Source organism: Pteropus alecto, unplaced genomic scaffold (assembly GCF_000325575.1).
Source record: "Pteropus alecto unplaced genomic scaffold, ASM32557v1 scaffold131, whole genome shotgun sequence".
Lineage (NCBI taxonomy): Eukaryota > Metazoa > Chordata > Mammalia > Chiroptera > Pteropodidae > Pteropus > Pteropus alecto.
The window spans coordinates 25,466,821-25,478,827 of NW_006434709.1; the positions used below are offsets into that span (position 1 = coordinate 25,466,821).

General features: G+C 31.6%; 1 protein-coding gene across 2 annotated transcripts in view; it reads left to right on the forward strand.

Moving 5' to 3' along the window:
* HNRNPLL (heterogeneous nuclear ribonucleoprotein L like) overlaps positions 1-10,967 on the forward strand; it is a 68,863-nt gene extending 57,896 nt beyond the window's left edge. For both annotated transcript variants that reach the window (XM_025045074.1, XM_006909664.2), the window contains 6 exons: positions 2,222-2,439; positions 5,474-5,595; positions 6,075-6,276; positions 6,911-6,968; positions 7,059-7,157; positions 10,232-10,967. In XM_025045074.1, the coding sequence (XP_024900842.1) occupies positions 2,222-2,439; positions 5,474-5,595; positions 6,075-6,276; positions 6,911-6,968; positions 7,059-7,157; positions 10,232-10,287 (755 nt within the window). In that variant the 3' untranslated portion in view covers positions 10,288-10,967. The remainder of the gene's footprint in view (positions 1-2,221; positions 2,440-5,473; positions 5,596-6,074; positions 6,277-6,910; positions 6,969-7,058; positions 7,158-10,231) is intronic.
* Positions 10,968-12,007: the final 1,040 nt, after the last annotated feature.

Below are 12,007 nucleotides of genomic sequence, written 5' to 3' on the forward strand. Positions count from 1 at the left end.
CGTTGCTTTTCCTTTATGTTGCTATGTGAGAAAGATGGAATGGAAAAGGTTTAATTATATAATGAGATTAAATTTACAATTTAGTTTATTATAGCAGTATAAATCTATGCTTTCAGAATTATTTAACTCTTTTAATTTAGGAAGCCCAACCCTATGAGATGGACTGATAGAAGCCCTCATACTTGAGAATTGGCAAAAATACAAATTTATTTGCTCTGAGCCCAGGAAAAGTTTGTATATTAATTGCTAGAATCTTTGGTTTTGGTGCCTGGACCAAAGATTTTAAGAGTATCGAAAATGGGAAATGCCTTCAAAATCTTAATAATGCCATTTATATAGCATTTTCCCACAAAATGATTTTTTAAATACTGGAAGCATTAGTTTTTTAAGCATCGAAATTTTTTGCATGAACTAGTTATATTTAGTATAGAAAGCTGTTTAAAGACTTCTGTTTTTCCTTATCTTCTCAAACAATATCAGTAACAATTTAAATTCTGTAGGTAACATAACTTAATTCTGATAGGTCAAGGCCATAATTACAAATATCAGTTATACTCTTGAACTGAATTTGATTGTGACTATGGCAGTACAACTCAGTTTTTAGACCTTGGCCAACTTAAGCAGAGTGGAAGGTTTCCACTGACCATTTATCAAAATTTGTCATTATAGTAGTGTCATTACAAGCGAATGGTAGTAGTGGGGAGGTAGGTGGTGGGGGAGGGAGTATAATATCTATATATACTTTTGCAATAGAGATAAAAATGATTGATATATAACCCCAAGATATACATAACAGTTTAGAGGCCAAAATATGTGTAGTTACTAACAGGTAACTCACCATGAACTATATTGATTGTTTTGATAAACTACCAATTACCAGCAAGAAGAGCAATTGAAAATCATGACCAATTTAAGGCAATACCGATGACAATGCATTAATAAAATATTCCTCTATAAAATTGCAGGAATTCACACTGCATGTGCTCAGTGGTAGTGCTGCTCTGTTGTTAATGAATGGCAGCTGTATTTAGAATACTGAATCGGAGTCCACATAAGCTCTAATAGTATGCTGTGGTACCAAAATACAGTAGTTCTTAGTAACTCACTTAATAGATCACAAATATTCTATAGTCTTACATAAAAATGAAAGTCTGTAGCATTATATGCTCTTGAGAAATGAGGAAAGGACTTGGGATTTTGGATTGGTTTCTTGAGCATCAGGAGGACCTATGCCTGTATCCCAGAGTATGCTTCTGTAATCACCAACTCAGGAGCACCTAAGATGTGTGTGTTCATATCTTGTCTCCAGCTTAATTGTCTCTTCTGAGTTCTTATGCCTCTCTTCTTGTCCCTGTAAATGTGCCCTATGCCTACCTTCAGTATCACAGTTTCTCCAGAGTCTCTCATTCCTGTCTATTCCATTCACTCTAGCTTTATTTTTCTTGTTACTTCTAATCTGTTGTGGATGGGAAAACCAGATAAAGTTGTTTAGGACTATAAAGTTAACAGGTTGGTTCTTAAGAATTCTCAAAATAAGAGACATAGATTTGCGTGTGTTTCTGTGATAACAGGTTCAGATACTCAGACATTTTCTTCTGGTTCTTGATGTGATTTCTAAAAAATGGAGGTTGCAGAATAATAACAACTCCGAATAGGTGAGGTGTTAACTAAATCTAGGGTTTTAGTTATCTAAATTAAATTAGAATTGGAATAAAATACTAACTTGAAAGTGCATTATAGTAGATGCATTTAAAGGAGACAACTTTTAAGTGAAACTAAAGATGTTCTTTTTTCTTATATTTCTGCATAGTTTTCTAGATTTCACTGTCTAGGTTATTGTATTATCCTACAAAAGACGTTGGCAGAAGGTGGTTTTTTAAAATATGAGATATAATGTATATATAGTGGCCCACAGTTTTACACTGACTTTTTCCTCTTCTATTTATGACATAATCTTATATACTTTTTTTGTTAAAGTTTTACTTTTTAAATATATAAACTCAGAGCTCAATGTATGCAGATGTGTGCAGGTCAATGTATATTGGATCTGGTACAAATAAATATAGATTTTATTAATTCCCACAGGTTATATTTGAATATTCACACATTTGTGTTTTCTTTGGACATACATCAAACTAGTTATAGTAAAGAGTTTAATTTTTTGTATGGTATAGTGTATTTGCTAACGTATTTTCGTTTTTCTTTTTGATCATTTTTATAGGATCCCATGGTCCATTATTGCCTTTACCAAGCCGTTATAGAATGGGCTCTCGAGATACACCTGAGCTTGTTGCGTATCCATTACCGCAGGCTTCTTCCTCTTACATGCATGGAGGAAATCCTTCTGGTTCAGTAGTAATGGTTAGTGGATTGCATCAGCTAAAAATGAATTGTTCAAGAGTCTTCAACCTATTCTGCTTATATGGAAATATTGAAAAGGTAAGTTTCATTTTATATTAGCTTATTTTGCTAAGATATGTAGTAGGAAAATCCGAAAAAGCAGCAAATATGTGTCTTCTTATATTAGGAACATAGAAGTTATTTTAGTAGTGACCCACATAAGCTAAAAATCCATAAGGTAGGAACTCCTAATGGATCATTTTTTGTTGGTAAGTGATCAGTATAGGTTGTTGGTACTAAAAACATAAATAACTAATATAAATAGAAGTCCAAAACAGTGGTTTAATCAGTTACCAAAGCATACACATACACACACACACACACATACATATATATGTATATACATATGTGTGTACAATTTAAGAGATTCTAGCATGTAACGTGTTGAACTGTGGAATTTGAAAGAACAGTTCCTTTCATGGAGCTAGATATACACAAACATGTCTCAGAGCTTGGCCACAAGTCATGAATTTTAGGATGGTTCTAGATTTATATACTTGCCTCCCAAATGTTGGAGTTCTAGTATCTTCTGCGGAGAGATGTACTTTTAGTTCAATGATATTTGAAACTGACCAACTTTGATAGAATGTGTCCAAAAGTTTTTCTCCGGAGACTTTACTCAAAAAGTAGCAAAACATTTAAGTTTTATATATTTTGAAGATCTTTAAAATTATAACTTTATTTTCACCAGATAACTCTCTGGTTTCCCCAGATCTGTGATGTTTATTCATTGATAATCTCACAAAGACTTAGTAATGTCCTTGTTACAAAGTAGATGCTAAACTATTTTTGAAAGAATCAAAGAGGATTTAACTGGAGAAATGATTAGTAGTCTTAAGTTACCAATTATTTGATACACTTACTGATTTGAATTTCAGTACTGTAGTAATGATATTTTCCCTGTTTTAAGTGATTTTAGTGTTCTTTTCACAACAATAAAAAAGTACAAGCTTGTAAGTCATAAGCGTGTGGGAGAGAGCATGGCTTAAAAAGTTGGTATACTCTTAGTACTTAGTTCATAAATTCTAAAGCCTCCTTAATATGAGGCAGCAACTCGAAAAATCTCTGAAACAAGAATTTCCTCAACATAACTATTTGACCACATTTAAAAAAAAAAAAAAAGGAAATTTCACATTTGGTCTCGGGGATAACATATGGTATATTTCTGCTTATGTAACTAGCCAAGAATACATGGGACAGATTTAGCAACATTGGGAAAAAAAGTTAAGATTTTTTCACATAGACGTTTATCTTAGACATCTGGGTGTTTAGTTGAGCTCTGGGAGCTGCATGCTTAATAACTAAATGGGCTTTAATGTGTATTTTAACTTTCTTTACATAGTATTACTTTTCTGTTTGTGCTTTTCACGTTCGTAGATAACCAGAATCAGGAAGTTTAATCATCTTTAGTAGATCTTTGTCTTTTCTTTTTTTATTATTGGTTTCAAGTTTACAGTACATTGGTTAGACATTTATATAGTGTATAAAATGATCACCCTAATTGCTCTTTCTCTCCTCTGGCTCTCCATCTAGCCATTACATTAATGCTGACTGCATTCCCTATGCTGTGCTCCCTATCCCATGACCATCTATCAACTTCTAATTTTTATTTCTTTAACCCTTCACCCCTTTCTCTCAGCCCCTCACTTCCCCTCCCTCTGGCCATCACCAGATTGTGCCTCTATATTTGTGAGTCTGTTTTTGATTAGTTTGTTCTTTTTGTTCCTTAGATTCCACATATAAGTAAAATCTTATAGATCTTTGTCTTTTTGTGTTATGAACTAATCATTTCTTAATTTAGAAAACCAAATCACTTTGTCTAATAAAACTTAAATCTTATTTATATTATTTGAACAATGTTAGTCTCTCTTGTTCCACATCTTAAAGTTTTTTAAACATTTTAAATGATAAATTATGATATATTAAACTCAAGCCATCATAATCCTTAAAGTTAATCCTTAAAGTTAATTTTTCCTAACTTTTTAAAACTAAGAACTACATACTTAACATATATATTTAGTCACTGTTAAATTTGTAGGATGTTCTTGGATTTAACCAAGGGAGACAAATTTTGCCCACAAGAAGACAATTGATTTCAAGTAAAACTGAAAAGTCCTGCTACAGCTATTTTGTTTAATATGGACGTGGTGTAAAAATGCTAGGGTATGAAAATGCTCATTAAAGTTAATAGTTGCAGTGATGGATATAAATGCTTTGTTGCATTTGTTGTATTCCCAGTATTCCTTTGAGGTTAACAGATAAGAAAAAAATGTATTCAGGGTGTCATGAATGTTAGTGGTACTTAATAGCTATTTATGGACTTTGCAAGGGGTAAGCACTATGCCAAGTGATTATCATACTTTATCCCATCTAACCCTTACAGTATTTTATACTAAAATTGGAATAATAGAATAATATGGCCTCTGCCCAAATGTCATGAAAACTTATGAAGTATTGCCTGTTTTTTAAACTGCCCCTACCTTGCACAAGCCTTCCTACTGGCAGTGCTGTGTCAAGGCCATCTTGTATTATTTCTTATATAGGATTTTGTATAATGCTGTAACACCACTCTGAGTATTTGGTAATTATTATTTACTTTTAAATTTCTCACCTGCCTATTAGAATCCAAGCTTCAAGAAGACCATGTCTGTTATGTTCACTGTTAAATCCTCAGTTCCTAGCACAGTGCTTATCAAAGCATATTAGGCACTTAATAGATATGTGTTAAATGAATAAATATTGATGAGTCCTGTCAGATGTTATAGGGAAGTCTGAGGCTCACAGAAGTGAAGTACATTGCCCTAGATCACACAGTTAATAAATAACAGCCAGCATAAGCCCATGCTCTTCTTTAATATGCTATTCAACAGAATTATAGTCTTCCTTTTTAACTTTATTGAATTCTGATGTGAGGTAAGAGTATCTAATAATGGCACAGCAGAATAAAGTTAAGATTCCAGGTAATCTTTTATATTTGACATCAACCACTTAAACCATATTGTTTTTTTTTTAGAAATTTTGTTACTGTAGAAGGGAATTAAATGGTCACCTTTTGGGGATTTTGTATTTACAGGTAAAATTTATGAAGACCATTCCTGGTACAGCACTGGTAGAAATGGGTGATGAATATGCTGTAGAAAGAGCTGTCACACACCTTAACAATGTCAAATTATTTGGGAAAAGACTTAATGTTTGGTAAATATCTTAAGTGGTAACTTTAAAAAATATTTTAAAATCTTTATTTTTTTATTAAAGACATTAATTTCAATTTCAGAATACTTTAATGTAAATGAAGGCACATCTGAATCTAGCAGCTATAGTGTTGTCATTTTAGATGAAGTATTAGGGTCATATAATTCAGATTTTAGTTTTTAGTTTTATGATCATAAAACAGCATGTCAAAATGGACATGTTTTTATGTTAAAGTTTTCTAATATGCGAGCATATTTAATAGATTTTTTCTAATTGATGTCTAAAATGTGAGTGATTGATTATAATGCAGAGTACATTTAAATATTTAAATTTCAAAGTATTAAGTATTTCAACTAAATAACTGCATATGCCTTTTTCATTAAGATTAATGCAGATATGTATGTAAACATTTTGAGACTGCGTACTTGCTGCTCTTTATCTAACAAGGTATGTTCTGTACCTTTTTTCTTTCTAACTTTCAGTGTGTCTAAACAACATTCAGTTGTTCCAAGTCAAATATTTGAGCTGGAGGATGGTACAAGTAGCTACAAAGATTTTGCAATGAGCAAAAATAATCGCTTTACAAGTGCTGGCCAAGCATCTAAGAATATAATCCAGCCACCCTCGTGTGTGCTGCATTATTACAATGTTCCATTGTGTGTCACAGAAGAGACCTTCACTAAGGTAGGCACTGAAATACAAATTGTATAGAATGGTCTTGTTTTCTTTTTAAAAATATGTCATATTTTAGCCTCATTTTAAAGTCTTGCTCTGTTCATCTGCTGTTATTTTTTTTTATTTGTTTGATACTTTATATAGTTCATTCTGGCCTCTATTATTCATTGATCTTTTGTTGGTTTGTAGCTCAGTCCTTTTGAGACTTGGAATTAGAGTGTAGAGTGAGATATCCTTACTCCTGCATTCAGCAAGTTCTTTTACCATGTCTTTAATTCTCATCTCTTCCCAAATTTTATATGTTCCTTCCTTTCCTAACTGTTGGAAATGTTTCAGAAAAGAATTGGTTTTTTGGAAGTCTGCTCCTTACTGGTCAACTAATAAATCCTGGTCAACTCTGAGGAAATATGTTTCAGTTATAAATTTATGGTTTTATTTTATAGCACTAAATTATTGACACAGTTTATAGAATATCACCATTTTTAATTGATTTTCTCATACAGCTTATTAATCTAAAAACATATTTGATTTAATTTATTCATGACAGACTCAAACTTAAATGCTGTCATAAAGTTTAAGTTTCTAAAAAAATGTAGGAATATTCTTTTGGCCATATTTTAATAGTTTTACAATTCTTTGACAGTTGTGCAATGACCATGAAGTTCTTACATTCATCAAATATAAAGTGTTTGATGCAAAACGTAAGTGCACATTCCCTCTTTTAAAATTTTCTGATTAAGTTGATGACAAGCAAACAACAACTGGATTTGTGTTTCTTTGTTTTGTTTTAGCTTCTGCCAAAACACTTTCAGGGCTATTAGAATGGGAATGCAAAACTGATGCAGTAGAAGCCCTTACAGCACTTAATCACTATCAGATAAGAGTTCCAAGTAAGTACAATTGTGTCATAATTATTCAGTGGGAGTTACTGTTAGAAACATTCACAATAATTTAAAATAACATTATTATTTTTTTTAAATACAGAGAAGTACAAAGGAAAAAAGGCATGTAAATCCCACAACCCACATAATCCTTGTATTAGTTACCTCTTGCTGTGTAACAGATTATCACAGCATTTAACACCTTAAAACAGCAAACATTTATTATCTTACTATTTTGGAGGGTCAGTAATCTGTGTATAGTTTAGGTGGGTAGTTCTGGCTCAGGGTCTCTCATGAGATTGCAGTCAAACTGTTGTCTGGGTCTGCAGTCATTTCTAGCCGTGCCTGGGGGCTGGAAAATCCACTTTCAAGCTCACTCATCTGATTGTTTGCGGGCCCAGTCAAGTCATTGTCCGTGTCATGGTAGCTGGCTTCCTTCAGAGTGAGTGATCCAAGAGAGATGGAGCAAAAGACCAAAATAGAAGCTACGGTGTCTTGCAGTGTCTTTTATAACCTAATATTGGAATTTACGTACCATCACTTAGGTTGTATACTGTGGTCACACAGGCCAACCATGGTACAATGTGTATATCAAGAAATAGGGATCATTGAGGCCATCTTTGGGGCTGGCTTCCACAATACCTGTTGATCTTTTAAGAAGAGAGCAATACATATGTATGGTTAAAATTCAAACAGTATGTAAAAGTACAAAATGAAAGTTAAAGCTTTGTATACCTTCTAACCTTTTGTCTCTTTTATGCCACCTCCTAGCATATATACAGCTACGTTTTTGAAACTTAAACAAAATGGTTCTTCTGTACATACTATTCCATGCCTTGCCGTTTTCATTTAACCCATTTCCTGTTTAGAAAAAAAAGTACAGCTCTCTGCTAGAGTTAATTTAGTTTTACATAAATACTCTCTTTGAGGCTGAAGCAAATCTGACTGGTTTTCAATGTGAAAATACAATATAAAAATGTTCTTGGAGTTATTTCTAAACAGAACTTGTCTCTAATCCTAATGTAACAGAAATGTATACAGAAATCGGATTCGTCAAATGAATCTTCAGCTAATAACTGTTCGAGAACGATGTTAACATCATGCATAGGAAATGCTGTGTTTTCTAGGATTTGACATTTCCAGCGATTGAGAACCACTATATTTTGTAAATGGAAATGCCACTACTAAAAACAGAATGCTATAAATAGAATGATGTCATTTGTTTAAAAAGATTATCAATATACTAGAATGATGCAAAAATAATAATAAAAGTGAGATATTGAGTGGCAAACTTTGTTGGGGGGGTAAGGTTAGGACTATAATCCATAAGTCATCTCGGGGTAAACACTGCAGCTGCAAGTGCCGCTGGCGAGTATTCTCGGGGTAAGTGGGAAATGGGTTAATATATTTTGGAGCTATTTCTATATCAGCACAATGCAAAGCTACTTTAAAAATAAAAAAAAAAAACATTTGCAGAATAGCTATTTATAGTAAAGATGTACCACAGTTTATGTGACTTACGCATTTTCCCACTAATGAACACCAATTATTTCCAATTGTTTTTTCCTATTTCAGTAATAAATATCCTTGTAGTTGCATTTTTTTTGTATTTGCAGTGCATAAAGGTTTATATTTTGTAAATGTTTCTGGATCACCTTTACGTTCCTACCCTGTGGTGTATGAAAGTACCCACTGCCCAACACTGTTAGCAACATGAGTGTTGTTAGACTTTGAATTTTGTTTTAATTTGTATCAAATGAAATTATCATTATCTTTGTTTATTCTTTACATTATGGTAAATGGCTTTTTATTCCTGTGTTGTTGTTGTTGTTTTTTTTTTATTTAACTTTTGAAATTTGGTGCTGTGTAATTTACTTGGATCCTGGATCTAAAGAATGTTAAAACTTTGTTATTCTAAATAATAGAAAAATTATTTATTTTATTAGATGTGATGATGGATGATAGTTAAGAAGAAAATAAAAATATACCTCAAAGGATTTTTGGGTGGAGTAACATCTAGGATTTGCTTTAAAATATTCCACCCCCCCCAAAATATGTGCAGAAGAGAAGTAAATGAAATAAGATTGCCAGATGTTGACGGTTTTTGAAGTGAAGTGATATGTTAGAGTTCATTATACTACTATGTTTTTTTAATAAAAAGTTAAATAAGTAGGAATACTTCTCATTTGACTTCTAGTAACAAAAGTAAATTTAAGTAGTTAGGCTTAATTTTTGATAGACAGTTTTAAAAGGCTTTAAAATTATATGCATATTTGAGATATATTTAGGGTAGTATATGAATTTTAAACTCCTCTGAGAAAGGTATAATTATTTCTGTTTTATCTTCAGTGTCTTGCAAATGCTTGTTGATGTATATGCTTTTTCCTTTATATATGAGTTTTTTTTCCCTTGAGGAGCTATAGCTTTTAATACTAAAATTTTGGTACATTAAGTAAGATACCAGAATTGCTTTTTTGTATAATCATTTGATAAAGAGTTACCTCTGCTTGGTCTGAAAAGTTGAGAAAAATGCATAAAATGGAAGTATTTTTGTGTATTAGACCCAATTTTTAAAAAGTAATTTTAGAATTTATATGCCCTTTTGATCAGAGATTTAATACTAGACCTCCTGGAACTTTTTCAGCTTATTGATATCTTCCTGTGTGTTACAGTCTTGTCCTACTTTCCAAGATATATTTGAATTGGTTTTTATAGAGAAGTTATCATTGCTAATAATTTTCTACAAAGTGAGCTTTGCTCATGGACATAGGCCTAATCCTGATACAATTTATCTGTAATGATTAATGCACTAGAAAAAAATTCAATTGCTTTCTATGTGTCAGATAATGTTTAGAACAGTAGGAATGTAGCAATGGACAAAATCTCTGGCTTCATAGAGCTTATCTGCTAGTATATAGTATAGTATATATGAACAAAAGTAATCTAAGTCATTCCTAGAAACTTTCCTTCTTTATATTTCTGCTTTTAATCCTATAAAAAGGTGAAATAAGTTACTCTGCTAATTCAAGGTAATCTTGAAAATTTGATGAAGTGAACTTTAACTTTGTTTTTAATTTTTACAGATGGTTCCAATCCCTACACATTGAAACTTTGCTTTTCTACATCATCCCATTTATAAGAAGAGAAGAGCATGTTAGAATTTATGTTCACCTTTATTACAATTTTAAAGCTACACTTCATTTAAAAATCTAAAATGGTTGACCTAATGTTGCCTTGCTTACTTTGACTTAAGATCCTGTTCTGTAATAAACAAATATTTTGCCTTGAGTAAATTTGTTGTAAACTTACATATTGGATTGTTTTCATTTTAAAATAGAATATCGTAATGTAGACTATCTACAGCTTCCTTGTAGATTATACAAATATATGATTTCTAATCTTATTATTTTTCTCCCACAGTGAAAATATATTTGCTTTCTTAATGCTAATTATCTGCAAGTATTTTTCCATTGTGTATGAGATTAATGCAGGTGAAAGTATTGCATTTTAATATTATAGAATTCCTATATATGTTTAGATGTTTAAGTATGTTGCAGTTATTCATATTAAACATAACTTGTATTTATTAAGTATCTTAATCAAGTTTGAGAATAACATTACACATATTGAATTTTAAGTACTACAGATTTAGCTGATTTTATATTTCTGAAAGGCTAACAGACATATGGATACACTTGTACAGTATGCACTCAAACTTATTTAAATTGGTGTATTTTTTTTTTAAGTCATTGTCCATTTGTATTGACATGCCTCTGTTTCTAGTTCTAGTTTTGAGATTTTATAAAGTTACAACAATGAGTTAATGTGTTTATCTTCATTGGTTGCCTGTGACTTGATCTTGAAAACATGTCTAGTATTGGCATTGAGATTTTATTAGAATTTATGATTAACAGTTTCTCTTCTAGATAATCTGAGATCCATTGATGGGCTTTAGGGAGTCTGTAAACCCCCTAAAATTGTATGTATGAATTTTGGGTACTTGCATTTTTATTTTTTACTCTTAAATCCATCAGTAATATATGTATTTTTCTATATGGTGCAAGGTATAAGGATCTACTTTTATTTTTATTCCAAACAGATAGCTATTTGTTTCAATACCATTTATTAAACATTCTTTCTCCCAGTGGATCTGTTTTCTTTTCTTTTTTTTTTTCCTTTTTTTGGAAAATAATATACATAAGCAAGTAAGATATAAGGACAAAACATGGTAGTAAGAGACCATAGCACACGTTATCAAATTCACAGCTTTTTTATAATAGAAAACTGATATAGCCATTTTATATTCATCTTTAAAAGAAGGGAGACTATGTTTCATCTACCTAGAATAACCATGAAGTCTATAGTTGGCAGTAGCAGTTTTATGATCGTGAGACTTTTAAATAAATTTGCATATAGAAGTTCCATTTATATCTTTTGTAAATGTTTCGGTTTGAATTTTAACGCAAAAAAAGCAGTTTTAATCCTTTTAGAAATGAGATAGAGGTTAAAAATTTTTAAGAGCTGTTGAAACTAAACACACATTAACATTTCCCCTTAAATTTTGACAGCAGTGGACCAATGTCCCTTTAGCCCTTTAAAGGTCTAGAAAAATTTTAATTCAATCTAGAAGCATTTTGACCCTTATCGTGGAACCCAGTAACTTATACCATGGGCAGCTTGTGTATGATACTGGGCTGTGTGTGTTCCACATTCATTGTTAGTTTAATACCGAAGTTTACCTAACTTTACATAAACAAAGCTTTTTTTCCCCTTCCCTATAAACACTTTTCTACATTTGTTGCAAAATTGAAACGTCTTAATTTTAAAAAGTCATTTGCAAGTTTATGTAATAGCTCTCT